Source organism: Myodes glareolus, chromosome 10 (genome assembly GCF_982192425.1).
Source record: "Myodes glareolus chromosome 10, mMyoGla1.1, whole genome shotgun sequence".
Classification (NCBI taxonomy): domain Eukaryota; kingdom Metazoa; phylum Chordata; class Mammalia; order Rodentia; family Cricetidae; genus Myodes; species Myodes glareolus.
Genome location: NC_142035.1, coordinates 60,126,682 through 60,147,754, shown reverse-complemented (window position 1 = coordinate 60,147,754; position 21,073 = coordinate 60,126,682). Strand labels below are relative to the sequence as shown.

General features: G+C 53.3%; 1 protein-coding gene across 14 annotated transcripts; it reads right to left on the bottom strand.

The window, feature by feature from the left end:
• Positions 1–4,319: 4,319 nt before the first annotated feature.
• Ccdc9b (coiled-coil domain containing 9B) lies at positions 4,320–19,571 on the bottom strand. 14 transcript variants are annotated; one of them, XM_085696461.2, is made up of 13 exons: positions 18,008–19,571; positions 16,253–16,393; positions 12,107–12,220; positions 11,714–11,821; positions 10,980–11,126; positions 10,771–10,896; positions 9,919–10,118; positions 9,626–9,678; positions 8,797–8,850; positions 8,624–8,714; positions 7,998–8,037; positions 7,497–7,914; positions 4,320–6,583 (listed from the first exon to the last, which is right to left on the bottom strand). In XM_085696461.2, exons 3-13 carry the CDS (start codon positions 12,194–12,196, stop codon positions 6,285–6,287), a joined length of 1,626 nt encoding a protein of 541 aa, XP_085552587.2. In that variant the 5' UTR covers positions 12,197–12,220; positions 16,253–16,393; positions 18,008–19,571; the 3' UTR covers positions 4,320–6,284. The 14 variants fall into 14 exon arrangements, with proteins under 14 accessions (XP_085552587.2, XP_085552588.2, XP_085552591.2 ...); XM_085696462.2 differs by having other exon boundaries at positions 16,253–19,571; XM_085696465.2 differs by lacking the exons at positions 16,253–16,393; positions 18,008–19,571 and adding an exon at positions 14,688–15,575.
• Positions 19,572–21,073: the final 1,502 nt, after the last annotated feature.

The following is a 21,073-nucleotide window of genomic DNA, read 5'->3' as shown; positions in this document are numbered from 1 at the left end:
AAGGACCAGTCAGTGTGAGTATTACGCTTTAATCACAAACATTTAGCTGTCTGAGGTGAAGATACAGTTGCCTGCTGGCATCGCATTCTCACCTTAAACTGTTGGCCTTTTGCTAACTCAGGAAGTGCTGACACTGAAAAAGACAAACCCAGGCCTCCGAGCTGCCTGTCTCCCCAGGGCCAAGCTGCTAAGAGGTGTAGGTTGCTTCAAAAGTGTGGGTTTTTTTCCTCCCCTGAAAGCAAACAACAACAACAAAAAAAGATGTGGGTGAGAAGCATAAATATAAGGGATTAGTTTTGCTGCAGAAATACATGGTATGAAATTGAGCTCAGCTCATTATGAGACAATTGGTACCCAGTACAAATCCAGAGTGAGAAGCCCGTGTTGGTGGAGCCCCCTGTGGCCTGCACTTCTCTAGAACTGTTAGGGGGTAGCCACTGTGCAGTTACTTCACCTTGTAGTCTGCGGGGAGCCTAGGGAAAAGTCCCGCCCTTCCTTTATTTCCCTCTTCAGCCTACACAATGGCTTTCTGTGTGAGGCCTTGGTAAGGTAGGAGTGAGTTTGGTGGCTTTTCACTCACCCCCTCCCGCCTGCAGATGGGAACATGTGGCTGCTACAGCTGCACACAGCTTACCACATTGGCCAGAGCCAGCAGTAGGTACACGGAGAGCCTGCTGGCTGATTAGAACAGGGCCCGATGGGATGGGAATAGGCGTCGGAAACAGCTTTCTTTGCAAATGTTGGGTAGGAGCAAAACTGTCAATGTGTTTAAGCCTGGAAGGCCTGTGCAAAGGGCATTAGGGATTTTCCCACTAACTGCTCTGCACTAGGACGATCCCTAGGTGTCTGCTTGTTCTGAAAGTTCCCATGTCTGTTCATTCCCTGGCAGTCTGAATTCCAAGGGGGGAAAAAAAAGAATGAAGTTTTGAAAGTATGGGGTCAGGGAGCCCTTTGGATGAGCTTGTATCTTTCTCCTTCCTCCATGGCTGCTCAGGTACAGAAAAGTGTTTCTCTGAAACCTTAAGCAGCGTTATTTCCGCCACTCACAGCTCCATGGTATGGCACCATGGTTTGGGAAGCTTTTCTGTCTACCTTGGTTCTCGGTCTTCCCTGGGGAATTCTAAGCTGGTGTGTTCTGTCGTCGAGTATTTATATCCTGTTTGGAAATGCTGGAGGCAGAGCATCTACTTGTTCCTGCACGCTGCTGCTGCTCTAAGGAGCGCTGGAAGGCTGGTGGCTTTAGGGCCACTGCAGCTCTTTAGAAGGGTAATAATTGTCCTCCCTTCCTGTCTGCAGAAAATGGAGGTATTTCTGGAAGTGCAGTTCTGTGACAAAAGGGCCACAGCTGTACCATTTAATTGGCCTCCCTCTGGGAGGGGAAAGGCTGCAGTGGTTTTGCTCATTTCTCATGACCAGTGCCAACTCAGTGCCTGGCACAGAGCACCGAGTCCTCAGAGACTGTTGATCACCTGGGCGGTCACTGTGATGGAGGTAATGACATGTCGTCACGGTGCTCCTGTCATGGTCCACTTACCTGCACCACAGCCCATAGTCTCGTTCAGACTATATAGCTGCACTGACCTGGTTGAATGGTTCCTTCCGTCCGTGTTGATAGGCTTGGGTTTGACTCTCCAGTTCTATCCAGGAACCAGGAGTCCACGCTGTCCTCCATATGGATGCAGCATAGGCTTTGTGACCCATTCACTGTCCTCTCTGTCCCAGCCTTAATGCAGAGCTACAAAAATAGCTGCACTGTTGCCAGTTTTTTGGTCACATCTGTTTCCCTCACAGACATAGCCTGTGGTTTGCTGCTGCAGAGAGCCTGTGTTTTGATTTGTGTTCCCTCCGATAGCTCATCAAAAACATAAACAAACAAAGCCTGCGTTTGCCACACACCCAGCGCTATTAGGATGTCCATTGTCGCAACCAACCCAGGCCCCAGTGGTCCTTCTCACACACATCGCCTGGTCAGTCATAAGCGCCCTCGCTGAGCTAGTGCTTGTTTTCCTGCTCAGTTCTGAAAGCATTTATTAAGCTACAAGAAAGGAACCAGAAAATCACCACACACTCTTGCCCGTGGCCGTCATGCTCTATTGCCTAAACAGCCCCATTTTCCTAATTCCACTCATTAGCTTTTATTCCGGCAGCAAGATTCTGTTTAATATCCTCAGGAATATTTTCCACAAACCATTACCATTAATTTAGTATTTATCAAGCGCCCAGAGTTAGGCCAAGTGAACTTCAAAACTCTCAAACAAACTTGTCAAAAAAAAAAAAAAAAAAAAAAGCAACTGTATTCCTCAGAAATGACTTCTTTTTAAATATACCTTCTTCTGCTCCTCAGTGCTCACGGTCATTAGACAAGATTGTCCCCGGTGTCCTAGAAGCCACCTGTCCCTTCGGTGCCTGCTGGGATGTGTCAAGTTACAGATGCAGGGCTGGAGAGATGGCTCAGCAGTTAAGAGGGCTTGCAGCTCTTCCAGAGGTCCCAGGGTCCATTCCCAGCACCCACATGGTGGCTCACAACTGTCTGTCGCTCCATTTCCAGGGGTCCCCCGCCCTCTTATGGTCTCCAAAGGCACCAGTCACGAATGTAGTGCACAGACATGCACATAGGCAAAACAACCATATGCATACAACATTATATATATATATAAAGTTACAGGAGCCCATCTGTGAGGTGTAGTGAGCTCATGGCATGACCAGAACCCTGGTGGGAGGCAGTGTGTTCTCAGAAATGACCCCTGAACAGGAAGTTAAGAAACCTGACAGCTCATCAGTAGCATTGGAAAAGGTCTTGGCCTCTTCTGCCAACCAAATGGGATATCCTAAGAGCAAATGAGATAGCGGGTGTGAAAGGGCTCTAAGGCCTTGGGAAGAAAAGGACGGTACATAACACATGAAGTAATATATTTCCAAGACACATCCATTCCTGTGGTAGGAGAAACGGAAGGAAATGTGGAGGGGAGGCCAGCAAAGATGACACCCCAGACCAAGAGATCAGCGTCCCCTGAGAAACTGGGAAAGCTGTGGCACTGGAAGCCACGTGCCAGAGCAGCTGAGCGGCTGTCTCAGGAAGTGGGGGCAGGCCTTTTGTCTAAAACCAGCTTTCCAGCCGGGTGGTGTTGGTGCCCACCTTTAATCCCAGCACTCTAGAGGCAGAGGCAGGCAGATGCCTGAGTATTTTCAGAGTGAGTTCCAAGAGGGCCTGGGCTACAGAGAAACACTATTGTGAAAAACCAAATAAATAAATAAAACAAAAAACAAGACTCAAAAACAAGAAAAACCAACCCAGCTTTCCAGGTGATTCCAAAGCACACTGGAGTTGGAGGGCCCCCGGCCCAGCCTTTCTCTCTGATTCGGTAACTTGGGAACCTTTCTGTTTTGCTAGCTGGTCATCAGTGTGATTTTTGACCCCTTTGCTTCATTGGAGCCAGCTGCCCTGCTTGAAGGAGAGGAAACACTATGTCCCCAGAGTTTGTAAGAAGGAGAAAGCTTACGCTGTCCATTATTTTTGACAGTTTGCCCTGGAGAGCTTGTTAAGATGGAGGTAGGCTCTCGTCTCCTCCCACTGCTTGCCTCCGAGGTGCTGACGTTCTCGCTCACCTCCCTCACCTCCTGCCCCGGGGCCTGCTGCTGCCCCAGCCAGTCCTTAAAAGGAGCAGTGGGTGCCACACTTGTTCTTTCTGGTGCCAGGTCTGCGCTGTTTCACCTCCCTGGCGTCAAGTGGATGCTTAATGAGAGCTGTGACGTAGGCACAGCAGACTTGAGAGAAAGCAGCCGCAGTCTGGACTGCTGGCTTTTCACCGTTCCCAGCCCTCAGTTTCTGCCTGCGTGGGGAGGCCGCGGTCAACATATCTGTCCTTCCTCCGTAGCCCAGATAACTCCGACTCGGAAGGAGATGCTGGTGGACACCGATAAATGACAGTGTGAAATGGCCGTGTTTTTCTCTATTCCCCCACTCCCGGAAAAGACAGTCCATGTGAAAACGTTTGCCATTTCTAGGTGTTTTTAAGGACCAGTGTCATTCTTTCCTGTAATTCTCATTCCTGAGGGTGGGACCGGGGCTGGAGTTAACTAGTGGTCAGATCGTCCCAACTTGTACGCTGTTTTAAATAGCTGAGGTTGACCATAAGGAAATCAGTCATTTGCTCCTTTGGGTGGCAGAACTTGCTTCTGGGAGACTCAGAGGAAGCTCCCTATCGGGTGGCCTTCTGGAGAAAAATAATGAAAGGAAGACTGCCATCCTCTTCCTGAGAGAGCACTGGTCCCCAGTAAAGGGAAGTAAAAAACCCACAGAACACAAGCAGACATCGACATCGTATCAAACGTCCACCTCATTTATTAACACGCTCTGTGTGCCAGGCTCCTCTCCCCGCAGTCTACTGAGGGCAGGGGTAGTTTGCACACGCCAGCTTTCTCAGCCACCCGCTTCGGGGTCCTGCTGCAAGCCTCCTTGTGCAAACGAGGAAACGGAAGCTTCTAGAGGTTCAAGTTGACCAAAGTGGATGGGAGGTCCAGGGTTCATATTTAGAGTCTCAGACTCCACAGTGTGTTCTGCTCTACTCCAGTGTCTGGGATCAAAACACACACCTTTCTTAGAGCATCATCTCCGTTTCCCTCCTGTCTTCTGTGTTTCAAGGTTTCTGCACGTGATCTGTGTCCTCTCCCTCCTGGGTGCCCCTGGGGACCTTCCTTGCTTGGTTCCTTTCAGCCCTGCATCTGATCCCCCAGAGCTGGGTTTAATGAAGACTCCTACTTTTGAAAAGTAGTCTTGTCTGGTCATTGGAGAGAAGAGGGCTTCCTAAGGGAAAGCTCTGGGTCAGACCTTTCAACAAAGCCACCAGGAAGAGTCACCTCAAGGAGCTCTTTGCGGCATCAAGAGGAATGACTTCTCCTGCTCCAGAGTTGACTCTGTGACAGAGCAGGATGGCCACACCCGGACAGAGAGCTGGGAGGTGACACCCTTATCTTATCTTATCTTGGAGAAGAGCTTCCCTTTCCCAGCGAGAGCTTGGTGTTACTGCTGGCACTGCCGACTTCAGTAATGAAGATGCCCTGTGTCGGCTTCCTTTCTCTCCAATCCCTAGGACGGCTTCCTGCAGTCATCTACTAAATGGCTGCTGCCCATGAAGAAAAGCCCCATGCCCTGTCAGTCCTCCTTGCCAGCTCTTTCTCCTGCTTAGGTCCCTTTGTAAGGACTGAGCCAGAACCCTGCCAGATTTTTACATCCTCAGCCGGTGGTCAAACACATCGTGCTCTGTGTTGTTTAATGAAGCACATTGTACAATTGGCAGCATCCAATGGGGGACAAATTGTGAATCTTCTCTCTCTCTCTCTTCTCTCTCTCTCTCTCTCTCTCTCTCTCTCTCTCTCTCTCTCTCCTATCTCTTAGGAGTCATGAGCTCCAGGGCCCATGTCACACTCCAAAGACCTAGACTTGAGACTGGAAGGCAGGATAAAAACTTGAATTCGGATCCTTCATTCTGGCCCAGGCATGTCTCACATGTGCCAGAATGTTTTTATGCCTCTCCAAACTTCCGCTGACCCTCCCGCCCGCTTCACCCTGTCACGTCCCTCCCTGGTCAGTTTCCTTTTGATCCACTGTAGAGTGGACTCCACTACCCACTGCCCAAAGGCTCTTCTGCAGGAGCCTCAGAAGCCAGGAAGCCTCTTCTGCTTGGCAGGGGCAGCGCTCCCCTAGTTCCTGCATAGCCAGCAACTGGCCTTAGAGTCTAGACTTCGCTCTAACCTGAATCCTTCAACATCCCACTCCAGAACGTGACTCCTCAAAGGGTGCTTCAGGCCGACAAGAGAGCAGCCATGCCTCCCTCACCTGGGTCTCACTAGAAAAGCAAACACCCAGACCTTCCCCACTGGGTTCAACCTGCACCTCCAGCCACACAAGAGTGCGAGCAGAATTCTCTAAACAATGTGACCTGCTTGAAGATTCACCCCACCCGAGTGGAAGCAATAGATAGACCCAAGAGCCAGGAAGGAAGGCCAAGACTGGAACCCAGGTTTCAGGCCGCACGTGTAAAGATGAAGATGGTGTGGGCTTTCCCTAGAGTTTCAGAAGATTGTTGTGAGAACCCCACCACCACCACCACCACCACCACACACACACACACACCCTTGTAGAGAAGAAAGGAGAGGGGGCTTCATGGTGCTATCCAGATGAGGGCCTGGGAGCAAAGGGCACAGGCCATATCAAAGGAGGGAAGCAAAGGTGGGGTGGCTCTCTTTAGGCTGCTACCCTCATCATAACCAAGGCTGCCAGGCATCTACAGAGAACAGCACTTGCCATTCAGCCTGGAGCTGTCGATGACTGAGTCTCTTCCCTCCCTCCTGCTGGCAGAGTCACCCTCGCCCACTGAGTGGATCACTGGGAGAAGATGCTCAGGAAATGTTTGTTGTATTGAAAGGAAGCCACAGCTTGTGCAGAGTCTGGATAATTCACCAGACGTGGGCCCCGTGGGAGGGGCCTGGATGGAGACGGAGCGAGAACAACACATCCCGGTGTTGTACTGAGCTGAGGTTGCTATTCCTCTGTCTCCGCCTGTGTGCTTGCTTCTGCACGGCCCTGGTGAGGGGAAATGCGGAAGGAAGGAAGGTCAGGAAATGGCCCTGGGCTACAGGGTTCATTCAGGGCGCCCACGATGTCTGATCTGGATATAGAAGAAGCAGACTCAGTACTTGCCAGTGAACTCTTCCATTCACCTGTGGCCAAGGACAAGAGAAGCCTAGCCCAGATCAAAGAAGAGGCCCTCTGATGCCTCCCTTCCTCCAAGAAGCCTTCCATTCCAGCCTTGATCCTGACAGCCGTAAGCCCCAACCCACTTTCTATGGGCCTTGGGCAATTGTTGAAATCCCAGTTTGACCATCTTGGAAGACCAGGACTGTGAGTCACCTGGGTGCAAGGCATGGGTATCAGAAAGGGGCTGGGCTGGCCACACCAGCATTGAGACTACCTATCGCTGAGGAGCCTGAAAGCTCTGACTGGGCAGGGAGACCTGCCATGTGGAGTGACAAGGAGCCAGGAGACCCACATTCTGGGGCACTACCACTACCAATTCTTGCTTTGTGGGAAGGGCCCTATCCTAGGTAGCAGTAGGCCCAGGCCAGGGATACCATCCTTGGACAAGAGATCTCAGCCTGGCAAATATACCAGGGTCCTTGCCTATATGTATAACTCCACTTGTGTAGAGAGATGTGCATAAGAGGCCCTCATGTGGTGTTCCTGTGGAATTTTTGCCACACTGCTCGACCACAAAGGTACAAGCCACAAGCAGCCAGACCCCTGTCACACAGAAGGTTCTTGACTGAGCTCTCTCCTCCACAGCCTGGCTCCCCAACTCCCATGAGCTTTGTTCAGCAGCTTCCTGCAGGGCCAGGACCTCCTGCCCTGGTTCTTCTACTTGTGCCTCTTGCCCTTTGGCCAGTTCCTCTGGGGGGCCTGCTTCTCGGTGCCAGGTTCTGCTGGGCCCCAGCTTTACCTGCCTGGTCCTCTTTGGGCTCTGAGGCCTCTGCTTCTTTCAGTGGCTCAGTATAAACGCAGCCTGCCAACCCAGACTGGTGGTCGTTCCATGCCAGGGTCCGCTGCGCAGAACCATTTGGCCGTGATACTGGACTTTCAGGACCCCCACACTTTGTACTGAGTCCACATGTACTTTTTTCAGGCTTGGGGCTGCTAGCTCCTCCTAGAGAGAGGTCAAGGGGAGCCAAATCAGAATTTTGTGGGGTGTCTAGGGTCACACTGACTGTAGAGGTTCCTGACTCCTCTTTTAGCCCCTCTGGGGAGGCCGGAACTGGACTGGTGACAGGTGTGGTCTCCTGTCTGCCTGGTTCCATTTCATTCTGCTTCTGTTCACGCTCTTCCTCTGTCCTGGGAGTCTTCATGGTGCTCTGACTTCCCTGAAGCAAAAGGAGAGCCCAGCTGACTAGTAAATTTGGGGTTTCCATCCCCACACTGCCCTATCCTATACCTAAGCACCCACCTCCTGGCTCTTCAGCTTCTTGTCTTCTTTCAGGCCACACCTGTAGAAACACAGCAAGTGGCAGGTCCTGTGCCAGGCAGATCCTGTGCCAGGCGGATCCTGTGCCAGGCAGGTCCTGTGCCAGGCAGGTCCTGTGCCAGGCTCTATATTGCTTCAAGTAACCCCCTTCATAACCCCAAAGAGAAGGTAAAGCCCAGAGGTTTCAGAGTAGGGCCAGAACCACAATGAGGCTCCAGGATGCTTCCTCCCCAGTCTGATCTTGGTTCTCAAATCCAACCATTTCCTCTGAGCATCCATCCTGGGTCCCCAGCTGCTGTTTATGATCAAGCCTGTTGCACCATGAGATCCATGGGGACTCCAGGCATGTCCCTGCGTGCTCTGCCTGGAAAAGGCACACCTCACATCCCAGAGGAAGCGAGCTGTTGTAATTACCACAGTCTCTGGGCACCAGGCTCTCACCAACACCACCTATGCTGGTGGCCTTTCTCGGTATCTCATTAACCTGTAACAGGCAGCAAGAAGCCAGGAAGCAGGAGCCCTGGGGATGAAGCGGAGGGACCTGGGCCAGTCCAGGAAATGAGGACACCTAAATGCCTGCCTTGATTTTGTCCCCTGCCACTTGTTACCTTCGGGCTCTGCCAGTCAGCCTCTCCTTCCCCTGGGCTTTGCTGCCTATGGTGGATGTCACCGAGGGTCTTCCAGATTGTTCACCTCGACCTGCAAGACATAAGGACAGAGGGCTGTAGCCACTGCCTTCATCAGCTAAAACAATCCTGCTCCTTTTCCTCTCCCAACTCACGCTTTCCATCCATGGATGGTGGTGGAGCTTGTAGCTTCTGGTGGGTCCTAGGACCTAAAGAGAGACAAGGGAAATGAGGATGGGGTGTCAAAGGGTCAAACAGAGACAACAGTTCTCTAGTACCAAGACGCTACCAGTAGTAATTCTGTTAGGAGTTCTACTTCCTCCAAAGCCCGAGTCACCTCCCCAGAAAGGCCTGGCCTGGCCTGCAGTCCTGGGCTGTTTTTCCACTCTCCAGCTATGAGACTTGGCCAACTTGTTAGCCCCCAGGTTCTACGTACGAGGGAGGAACACACCAGAAATCCACAGGACAGTTTCCACAACAGGCCAGGGAGGACCACTTGGACTTATCGTTGTTTTGGGGTTTTTTTTTTTGTTTGTTTGTTTTTTTGAGACAGGGTTTCCCTGTGTAACAGTCTGGTTGTCCTGGAACTTGCTTGGTAGACCAGGTTGGCCTCGAACTCACTGAGCTCTGTCTGCCTGCTTCTGCCTCCCAAGTGCTGGGCTTAAAGGTGTGCGCCACCACTGCCCAGCTCCACTCACACTTTTACCCCACAAGGACCGGCGTCTGGAAAGACCCAGGTCAGCTCCCACAGAATCCAAACAGAGCTGTGGCTCAGAGGACACAAGAGAGACGGAACAATGCGGGAGAGGAAGGAAGGAAAGGAAGGTATTTTTCCGTGTTTCCTTTCATCTTTGATGAGACAGAAAAGAGAGGAGAGTGGGATCCTAGATGAGACAGGAGGGCCATGAGTTCTGGGCCAGCCTGGGCTGAGAATGTCCCAAAAGACAAACAAACAAACAGGATGCGAGGTGGGTATTGGCTCACCCTTTCTGCCTGGGGTCCAGTCCTTGTCTCTAGGCTTGCTGCAGTTCTGTGACCTGCGTTAGACAGAGGAGGGCATCATGTCTGCCCACCGCTCCACCCTGACACTGCCTCCCCTAACCTCAGGGCACAAGGGTGGTGGTGGACCCAAGAAAGGGGCCACACAGAACCCTGAGCCCAGCTTCTGACCAGGAGTCCAAGGCAGGTCCTCTCCCTCCAAGAGGCACCCACAATTAGCCCTACCGTGGTCCCACAATCACAAATGTCTCAGCAAGCTGCTCAGCCATACCACCCACATGGACTTGGCTTTGTCCAGGTCCCACGGGTGGCTCCAGTCATCCTGTGCATTTTTGTGCCGGGCAAGACGGGCCAGGTCAATCTGCTGTCGCTCTTGCTTCCATTGCCTATTGTCCCAGTCGGCCTCTGGGGGCCGTCCCACGGGCTGTGGGGGTGGTGGGCCTGGGGCCACGCCTGGACTCCGGGGCTCCAGACCGCCCTGCAAAGGAAAGACACTTAGACTTGTGGGGGAGAAGAAAGGAGAGGATTCAAATGGAGCTCCAGAGAGTCCGCTAAGCCCTTCCTCTCTCAGGGTCTCCACGTCCCAGTGTGTGATTAGGTTTGCCTCTTTGCCTCATCTCTAGCACGCTGTACTTGCTATGGGCTGTTTGCATCTGAACACGCGTTAGCTGTCAGTTTGGGATCAGTAACTTTAACCTCTGTATTCATCACTTCCTTATCTGTAAAAGGCGGTGTCTCCTTTCTGAGTTGTTGGTGTGGGTTGACTGGCCCCTAGATAGGAGGGGCACCCAGAGGCTGTGAGCAAGAGCAAGAGCAATTACAAGGGGCTGCTGCCACCTAGAGGTCACAGCTGACACATAGCCAGTCGCCTACACATCCCACTGACACTTAGGGTAGCGTTGAGTTATAGGTCTTTTCATGGCCGAATCACAGCTCTGGCTTAAACCATTTCTCACGGCAAGATGCACCCAAAGTGAATATAAGTCAGAGAAGGGGAAGAGGGTGAGAATTCTCGAAGGTGGTGCCTAGGCCAGGCCCCCCCCAGGCAAGGGACATATCTGACTTTGTTTCTCCGCCTCCTCCCAATGGGGATTGCCAATTTGTGGCCCTACCCTTTCTTGAAAATGTACCTTCCCTGCTGAATCTGGGCTGAAAACCATCTGCAGGGGAGAGCTCTGGCCCCGGCCTCCAGATGTCCCCTTCGCCCTTGGAGTCCTTGCTTGGGTGGTGGGTTTTTCACTCACAATCCGTTTGGCCTGTCGAGGGTGTAGATGGATGTGACATCTGAGCCAAGGGGAAGGAGACTGCCCACCCGGGGTCTAGAAGCGCCAATGCTCACCCTGGCTTTGTTTTCCATGGTGACAGCTAGTTCCACCCGGTCCCCCATGCAGAAAGTGCCCGTCGAGGTGGCAGCATTGTCGTCTGTCAGTGCGTCAATCCTTCCGGGGGGCACCCTGGCCCAGTTCCTGCTGACCACCCTCTTCTCCTGCAGAGTGAGACATCTGTGTCCTCAGGTCACGTGGGCAGTCCTAGGCAGGGCTGGGTGCTGGGTAAGGGGTTCCGAGGTTTGGGTCCTAGCCCTGGCACTCTCTGGAATGCCCATGGAGAAACTTGACCTTTCAGGAGCCCACATGCCAATGGCATTAGTTATTCAGAGCTAAGGGCCAACCCAGGGACCCAAGAAGCCACAAGAACTTGTCATCTCCCAGTCGAGAAACCCAGGGCGCACAGACAATACAGCCTCATCTCTAAGGCATGGATTCTTTTGCTTTTAGCCTAGATTTCTCCGTCCTCTGCTTCCAGCGAGGTTTTAGCCCCAGGGGCTGGGGTAGGGTGAAGACTGTGCTTTGTGGCTTGTGTACAAAGTCACGGGACTGAAAAAGGCTGTAGAAAGCCTCTGTTTGGTGGTCTCTCATCTGCAGTCCTTTGGGGGAGCATAGCAAGACTTGGTTGTTAAGGAAACCTGTTGCTGGGGGGGCACCCAGAAAGGCAAACAGGAGAAAGTGGGGTAGCGGTAACAGCCCAGGAACGGAATCATGCCTTAACTCTGCCGCTCTCCAGGGTGAGACTTACACCAGGAACCTGGCTGATGGTCACTGTGAGGCTGTCGGGTTGGAAGAGCCCTGGTGTGGTCACAGCCATGCCCCCCTGCTCTGCCTGGCGACGATCTTCCTCAATCTCCTGTGGGAGGGCCTGGGATCAGCAAGGCCACGGCCCCCCAGGCTCACAGACACACAGACGCCGACAGGCCTACACAGAGAAACACCAGTGGGGCACCAGGGGGCAGAGGCACCAGCCTCACCAGTGCCCAAGGCTCTGACCACGCCTCTGAGAGGCACGATCCACCCAGACCCTGGGTCAGGGCCTGGAGACGTGGTCTAGATGTCTCAGAAAGAACCTGCTGCATGAACAGGCTTTGAGGGCACTCAGGGACGGGAGTCCTCTCAGCTGCTACAACCCACTCACCTGGTACCTACGCAGTAAGGCCTGGTTCTTCTTGCGCAGGGCAACTATCCTACGGTCCAGCTCGGCATCTTTGTCCTCGTGCCTGCGCATTGTGGACTCAGCCCTGTGAGGTCCCTGCAGAAGACAAGGAACCCAAGCTCACCAATGACCTCACTTCTACATTTCGCACTCAAAGAACAGGCCATGTTGCCAGGTTAAGGCACACAGAAGGTAAAGGGGTTTCTTTAGGAAGATGTCTGGCCCCAAGCCCCATCCCAGTGAGGCCTGTCTGCCAGTCTGCCTCCTCAGGGGGCTCAGGTCAGGGCTCCATACCCAGGGCCTTTGCTCCCAGCAGCAGGCTGCCCCTCCCCCTGGTTCCCCAGGGAGTTCTGCTGTGAGCACAGCCTGGAATGGGAGTTAAAAATGGCTCTGGCAGCAGAACCCGCCGTGACTGGGAAGCTGCCAGGGGATTCAGGAGGTCGAGGGGGTGGGGGGAACTCTTTGCCTCCCAAATCTAGAACCACAACACACACACACAAACACAGGCCTCAGCTTGGCTCTGGCCTCCCGGGCACTGGACCCTACAGTCTGTGCGCAGTCTGCAGGAGAGAGCTGCTCACAGGGGCCCAGCCAGCCCTCCAGGTCGGAGCTGCTGACTGGTGGGCAGGAGAGCAGCGGGTCCATGGCAGCTCCAGCTGGGAGCTGCTCTGGGCAAACCACATCTCTGCATCCAGATCTGAGGTCCTGTTCCGTCTGGCTGTGGGGTCTGTGTTCCTCCCGGTGACGTCCCCAGCCCACCACCTGCCTCATCACGGCCTTCTTCCTCCCAGGCCCAGCTGTCACTAGCTGTCTCCAGACTGTGACTGCTTAGTACTTCAGCCCTCTCCCATCCCCGAGAAGCCCTCCGCCCAAGACAAGGTGCCACTCACAGCCAAGTTCATGGAAATAGCAGTCACTGAGAGGATTCCAAAGCAGCCCCGGGAGCCAGAGCTGGAGGGAAGCTGGAGCCACCAGAGCCCGGCCTGTCGGCCTCTCCCTGCCGGCTTCAGCTTCTCTGCTCAGCACAAGAGATCATGTTGTGATTACCAGAGAGTGCTCTGGGCTCCCGGCCAGGAACGCCTGGCCAGCCGCCACCCCCACCCTTCCACTCTCAGAGGGCGAGGACCAGGGCACCAGCAGCCGGCTAGTCTTGTCTAACACCTCTCCCTGCCCTGCCTCAGTGTCCCCACACAGGAGGCCTAGGCACCCAGGGTGCACCTTCACCTGTGATCCTGAGCCCCTGTAAGACCCCTACCTGTATTTGCCTGCAAATAGAGTGGGTGGACCACAGACAGAGGCCTTCACCCTCCTGGTAGGAGAAAAAGGCAAGGGATGCAGGCTCCATGCCCTGAGGGCCCCACCTCAGGCATTCCTCCGCTCTCCTACTGGCTGTCCAATCAGCATAGGTTTAAGTCATTAGCCAAGAGTGAGGAATCCTCTTCCCCAGGCCATCCCACACTACCACAGACCTCAAAAGCCTCTCTCCCGTCATCTGGTCCCTGAGGATGAACATGGTTTCTCTGCACTCCGAGCACGACCACTCCTGGAGGCCTAACTCTCTGGGTCACCAGCCCCTTTATTAGGCCTAGACGGGCCTTTCTCTGGGGTCCTTAACATTTCCACTCAGAGCAGTCAGGATCCTTCTCTGCCTTGTACTCCAGGGAGGACCTTGCCAGACCCTCTGATCCCCAGAAAAGACACGAGCTCCTTCCTTGGCACTCTTCGCAGTCTCTCAGCCCCGGGGTGCCTAGGTCAGCTTCAGTACTTATAAGGTCATAGGCCTTGAATGAGGTCCCTGACTGACCAGCTCAGCTCTTTTCCCTCACCATTGTCTCCCTCCTCTGTGTTCTCTTGCCACCATCCTCAGCCCCTTTGCTGGCCAGGCTTTCACCCCTGGCCCCACACCCCATCTCCGCAGCTCCCAAGTTCCCATCCTGCTTGCAAATGCTACTGTGTACCCTCCTCCCTTCCTGCCGGATGTTCCCACTGAGTCAGACTGTGTACTTTCCCGGCAACAGTGACGCACCCGAGCTCCTAGATCTCTCTCTGTCTCCCTCCCCCTTCTGTCTACACACACACACACACACACACGCACACGCACACGCACACACACGCACACGCACACGCACACACACACACTCACATGCATGTGCTCGCAGACACACATTTCTCCCACCTTCTCTGCCCCACAAATTCAGCTGAGTTCAGACCTACCCCACTGGTCTCCGGAAGTCGCGAGCTTCCCATGATACCTGCCCCTGCCATGCTTCCTTCAGCAAGGAAATCCCCAGAGCCCAGTACTAGAAGGAAAGGGACCTAATGCTGTCCACCCTCTTTGGAATTTTAGTCCCCTGACCAGGTGTAGGGAGGAGGGATGTAGATAGACTACAGAGATAAGACAAGGTCTTTGTCCATCTCAGCTCCCACTCCTGACCAGGGTCAGGAGGCATAGGTAGAAACCTAGCCACCCTGAAGAGAGGGTGACCCAGCCCTCTCGAAGGACTGCAGGAAGATATCCTGAATGTAGAAGCCAAATTTTCCCAACCATGTACCCTGAACAAACCTGCAGTCAAGTCCGAACCCACAGTTGGTGACGGAGTGTTCCCGAGTTTCACACACAGTCTGTCACGCTCTTGAGCAGCCCCCACCTTCTTTCGCCAGTTTCTCCACAGCCCACCTGTCTGCTCTCACACTGGACAGAGGCTGAGAGCCGAGGGTGGTATGCCGGATGCCCTGAGAGTCTCAGGCGCAGGGCCCCCAGGCAGCAGAACCTCATTGATGCAGGAGGAGGATGGAAAGAGCCTGCCATACACTTTATGTCACTGTGGGTGCCCTGTGCACAGGCTGTGACTACCTTTCTGGCCACTTAGAACTGAAGAGGGCAGTTGAGTGGTAAAGGATCCCGGGGTGGAGGGCACAGGAAGCTGGCCTTGGAGGTAGGAGGATTTCCAGGCTGGTATCCCCAAACACAGGTCTTTTACTCTGAGTCACCACTAGGGGGCAGAAGCATTCCAAAAGCTTGGCTATGGTTGGGGGAGGGGCCCCCTTTCTCGCTATCATCTCTCAAGTCCAGCTTCATCCGACTAGATGACTACCCCGTGATAGAGGCTTTATTTTACTGAGGAGGAAACAGGCCCAGAGAGGTGTTGCCCCTTGGGATGTCGCACCTGTTCCGCCGCAGACAAAACAAGCAGCCAGGGCGGTGGCTGGCTGTCCTAGGCGGGCCTCCTTGCCGCTTTCCACAGCCGCCCCACCAAAGCTAGATTGATGGAGACTTCCCTCTCTACTCTCCCTTTCTCCTACTAGGCTTGGGTGGGGTGACCTCGCTTGGGCTTGGATCATTGTTCTGTGGTGGCTCCCCACCTTCCCAGGCCACCTGCCAACTCAAGCGGCAGCCACACCTTCAGGTGCTACATCAGGTGAACCTTATTGGTGGCATCTGGAAAAACACAGCTGAAGTTAACTTCAAGATGAAGATGGTTGTAAGTCCAAGCTTCTCGGGGGGGGGGGGGGGGGGGGGGGAGACAGGATGATCTGCCTGGGAGGAAAAGTCTAAGAAGTCCACCGCGGAGGCAGGGATGCTCAGGCCCTCTCTCCACTCCCAAGGCGCTGCCCCATGGATGGTTGGTTGATCAGATGTAGTACTTGGGCCTTTGCCCTATTCCTCGGCCTTGGTCTAGGAAGAGGCAGATGGGGGTGGCGGATTCCGGTCTCCTCCCTCCGTACAGGCAATGTCCCTTATCTTTCTACTTCTATAAAATGAGATGGCTATCCCCTCAGTGAGTCATACGATAACATTTAAATACCTAGCAACATCCATATTAGGAAAACCGTGTGGCCCAGAGTAAGGTTCAAACAGTTTTCTTCTTGGGCCAGATACCTTCTGCTAGTCATCCGCTCAGTGTCCTTTAAGGAGTGTCCAAGGCTGTCTCGCCCTGTCAGGGGCAGGAGCACATTGCAACTATTTAAAATATTTGTAAAGTACTAGGGCCATCCTGAGGTGCCTCTTATGCATCCTTTCGGGATCTCCTTTTCTGTCTCCTGCCCAACAGATCAAAACCCAGCTTCTGCACCACCCCTGCTGGGAAATCCTCTGTGTCTGCTCCCCTTCCAGGCCCCAGACTGTACCTTCTCTCCACACCAGCACTGGACCCTCTGGAAGCAGACCACGTCCTTTATCTGCCTGCAGATCCTAGCAGGCTGTCCCAAGCTCCCATGCCCGTCCTCAGGAATGGCTCTGCTTTGTGGGGGCTGAGTCCTTAGAGGCCACTGGTGAGGAAATGGTGAAGAAGAGGACAGGCAAGGGCGGGTTGTATTAGGCCCGGCTACTAGATGGGCCACCCTCCAGGTGGAAGGAGATGGCAACCCTCAGCACATTCCTTTTCTGCATGACCCTTCACCTCCACCCGCTCCTACTGCGGACATTCCTGTCTCATGAAAGCTTGTTCTGACTCCTAGGCTTGGAATGGAGACCTCAGAGTACAAGGAGTAGGGCAGGAGGGACCAGTCCTGAATAGGCTCCAAAATCTGGGCCCCACCTCACCAAAAGTACACATGCCACAGGAGAGTGGCTTCTGGAGGGAGTAGGTGACCTGCCTGGAGCTCCCTCCGCTCCCCAACCCTCAGGCTGCATCACCTGTTCTGAGGACACACCCAGTCTCTGTGCTGCTCAGCCCCAAGCCGAGCTGCGGGAGGTGAACTCCAGTGTGGGACTGATCTCCTAGGGTCTCCTTGGGTCGGGGCTCTATACTTCATGGTGGAGACAGAGACTCGCACTGTTTTCCCAGAACCCTGCATTCATTCCCTACCTAGTGCCGCTCTTGGTAGAGGCTATGTTGCCTCTATCAGGGCCTGCCCATCACATGCCATGGAAGGACATCTGCTAAGGGCTTCATCTAGCCCACGTAAACAAGAACCATGTGGGAAGAAGCAGAGAAACAAAGGTGACCTTTACTTTTGTGTGTGTGTGTGTGTGTGTGTGTGTGTGTGTGTGTAGCCCTTCTGGAACTTTCTCTGTAGACCAAGCTGGCCTAAAACTCGAAGATCTGCCTGCCTCTGCCTCCCCTATGCTGGGATTAAAGGTGTGTAGATGGTGACTTTTACTAACAAGAGAATGTCAAATTAGGAAGGTAGCAGCTAGACTGGGAGGTCACTAGAGGGCAGTCTGAGAGGTGACTAGTCAGGGAACTCACTGAAGCTTCCACAGCAGGGCAGGTGAGGAAGCTGAAGCCAGAATTTCTCAGGTGTGTCAGTTGAGGGAACTGGGATGGGCATCCCAAGGCAGTGTCCAGACACCAGAGTAGGGGTGCCTGGGCCTGGCAGGGAGAAGGAGAGGACCAGAAAGGCTTTGAGGAACCAATAGCCACGGCAAACACAGAATCAGGACAGTCGTGAAGCCTCAAGCCAGGACTCTTCGTGGAACCAGCAAGAGCTAGCCTGTATGTCCCTAGCCTGCATGTCCCTGGCTTGTGTGTCCCTAACCTGCATGTCCCTAGTCTGTGTGTCCCTGGCCTGCGCGTCCCTGACCTGTGTGTCTCTAGTCTGTGTGTCCCTGACCTGCATGTCCCTGGCTTGTGTGTCCCTAACCTGCTTGTCCCTAACCTGCATGTCCCTAGTCTGTGTGTCCCTGACCTGTGTGTCCCTGGCCTGTGTGTCCCTAGTCTGTGTGTCCCTAACCTGTGCGTCCCTAGCCTGTGTGTCCCTGACCTGTGTGTCCCTAGCCTGTGCGTCCCTAGCCTGTGTGTCCCTAGCCTGTGTGTCCCTGACCTGTGTGTCCCTGACCTGTGTGTCCCTAGTGCATCCATCATGTGGGACTGGAGCAAGGGGTAGAGGCCCAGGCCCAGAAGCTGGAAAACCATCTTGGGTTACATAGGTTCTACCAACCTTGAGGCTGGGGTGCAGGCAAGGTCACACCTGGTGTGAATAGAGGGCTCTGGCACAGTTTTGAAGAGTGACAAGGACAGATACCCATGAGCAGGCTGAAGTAGGGGTAGGAGCTGACCCAGGTACTGTGGGTCTGATCTGGTGAGAAACCTTCACTGGACTTGAGACTTCCAGGAAGGAGAGAACAACCAGGTGAGAAACAACAACAACAACAACAACAACAACAACAAAAAAAAAAAAAAACCAAAAACCACGCGCCAAAAGGTCAGACTTAGGATCCTGTGGTCACCAGGCAAAGTTGACAACCTGCAGGGTGGAGGGAGAGACAGGGTCACTAACTGTCTCTGTTTGCCCATATCTTTTAAAGAGTTCTCTGCTAAGAATATACATTCATTCTCCTGAATGTCCCAACAAAGGAGATGGGGACAGCCGGGTGTCCCTCAGAAGCAACCATACAACGTTCTGAAGGATGCAAGAGCCGGAGGTGATGGTGTGTCCAGCAGGAGATGCCTAGTGTGAAGCGAGGGGAGGCGTGCTGAGGTTAGAGAGTCCAACAGGCCAGGGATGCTCGCGCTCACTGCAGAAACACGTTGCTCCACGGCTCATGCCTGCTGAGTCCCACACCTGGGACGTCATTCGATCTCCTCAAGTTTTGAACTCTGTGAACGAGGCTGAGCTGGTGCTAATGGCATCTCTGCGGAGATCAGGGTCAGTGACCTGAATGAACGTCTCTGGCACTTTCTGAATCATCGAAGCTAATTGCCCGTCAGCACTTTCTCCAGCCCTTATTCAGGGTGGGCCACCTTTGTCAACATGGCCACCAAACCAAGGCATCAGCCTGATGGGCAGGCCAGGGAGCAGAGAGGCCTGGCTACCTCTCCTAACAAATACTGAAAGGTCACAGAGAGGGCTAGTGTCCTGCTTTGGGAGACGTATGTCCCTGTCAGCTCAAAGACCCCATGTGCTGCCCCTCCATTGCCCCAGGAGACCCCCTAGCATCTCTCTTTCCTGATCCTGATCCTGCTTCGAGCTTCTCACCACAGACACCTCCTCACCCTCCACCAGGTAATCTCTCCAGGGATTTCTGGCAGGAAGTTGCCCTCTGTCAACCAAGCCTTAAGCCAAGCACCTTGGAACCATTTACTCCCTGTAAGGCACAGGGCTGAAGGGTAGAGGGGACACACATGTGACTCGGGCTCCACTGGTCTCCAAACCTTAGGACTGTGGAGAGCAGGAAGCAAAGCTCACTCTGTGGTGGATACGCCAACGTGCCCACCACTACTCTGGCAGCCTCCTGGTCTCCTGAAGGTCTCCGGCCCCCAGGCTACCCACAATGCCTTACCTTCTCCATCCGTCCCATCAAGACAAAGTCTAGCTCCTCTTTGAAAGCCCTCAACATCTCTACTTTGTCCTGCCCTACCCTAGGCCGGGGTCTTAGAGCTTGACTCCAGAGAAAGCCAGGAGCGGAGGCCCCAAACCTGGAGTCCAGGGAGCGGCTCCCACCTCCTTCCTGGGGAGGTTTATGAGGACACAGAGCTCTCTTTTCAGCCTCCTGCCCAAGGCTGGCAGCGAAGGAGACGTAGTAACAGTGTCCCTTAAAGAGAACAGGAAGATTCCTGAAAGAGGGGGGGCTGGTAAACACAGGGGGTGGGCATAGGAAGTACCATCTGCTCAGTGTGGACTAGAACGTGGGAGTCCTGCAGGCACCACACCTTTGCAAACCTCTTCTGGGGCTCTGCCTGTCTGCTGCCTCTGCCCTGGCTCACTCACTCTCCTCAGAATGGCAACGATTGTACACAGAACAGAGCCGCAGCTCCCCGCCTACTCATAAACCAAAGTCCTCTGCACAGACGTTTCCAAAGCAGGCTGGAGTTGTTTGGTTTTTTTTTTTTTTTTTTTTTTTTTTTTTTAGAAGCGCCTTCCTGAAAAGGAAGATGGCTTAACCTAAGAAAAGCCCAGGCTCTAGACTCAGGCAGTCCCTGATTAGGATGACTGCACACTCACTGGTGAACCACTGAACCACGGTCCTTTTGGAATCTGTCAAAGAAGGCAAGATAAAGCCGGGTATGGTGGTGCAAGCCTGTAATTCCAACACTCCAGAGCTGGCAGAGGGTCAGAAACTCAAGGTCAGTCTCAGCACTAGAGACTAAGTCTCAGCGCAAACACACACACACACCCCAAAGACAGGTTGGGTGTGGTGATGTACACTATACACCTGCAATCCCAGGACTTAGGAGGTGGAGGCAGAAGGATCAAGTCTATCCTATCCTCTGCTCTGTTATAAGTTTGACGCCAGGCTGGGATACTTGAGACCCCGTCACAAAAGCTGAAGTTCCAGTCAGGAGGTGGTGGTGCACACCTTTAATCCCAGCACTCGGAAGGGAGAGGCAGGCTGTGAGTTTGAGGTAAACTGAAGTTCCACCTTCGGAAGAACTGAGGATGAGGAGCCTGGAGAGGTGGCTTAGCGATTAGGAGCACTTGTTCTTGACAAAGACCCAGGTTTCACACCCAGCCCCCATGTAGTGACTCAACCGTTAGTAATCCGGCCGACGCCAGGGATCCAACAGTCATGTGTGTCAGATCCTGATATGTGTGCAAGCAAAACATTCATACACATAAAGCAAAATAAATACTGCCAAACAGTGAGGGTAATGCCTTCTAAAGGGGAGCAATTGAAGGTACTGGCTGCTCTTCCAAAGGGCCAGGGTTCAGTTCTCAGCACCCACATGACAGCTGATAACCATGTGTAACTCCAGCTGCAGGGGATTCAACTACTTCTTCTGGCCTCCAGAGCACCAGGCATTCAAGTGGTGTACAGACACACATGCAGGCAAAACACCCATAATATATATATCAATACTCCTAGAGTTTATATACATACATATATAACAATACCACCTAGAGTTTATATACAGGCAAATATTACACATATATAAACTCTAGGTGGTATTTGTATTATATATATGCATGCAAGCAAATATTTATATATAATATATATATATATATATATATATATATATATATATATAGTGTGTGTGTGTGTGTGTGTGTGTGTGTGTGTGTAAA

Coding starts and splice junctions, on each gene's coding strand:
- Ccdc9b (XM_048459676.3), bottom strand. CDS start 13,469: ATGGAGCCTGCATCCCTTGCCTTTTTCTCCTACCAGGAGGGTGAAGGC. Junction 11,127..11,713: donor CCATCAGCCAGGTTCCTGGT/GTAAGTCTCACC, acceptor CTCACTCTGCAG/GAGAAGAGGGTGGTCAGCAG. Junction 7,915..7,997: donor AGAAGCTGAAGAGCCAGGAG/GTGGGTGCTTAG, acceptor CTTTTGCTTCAG/GGAAGTCAGAGCACCATGAA.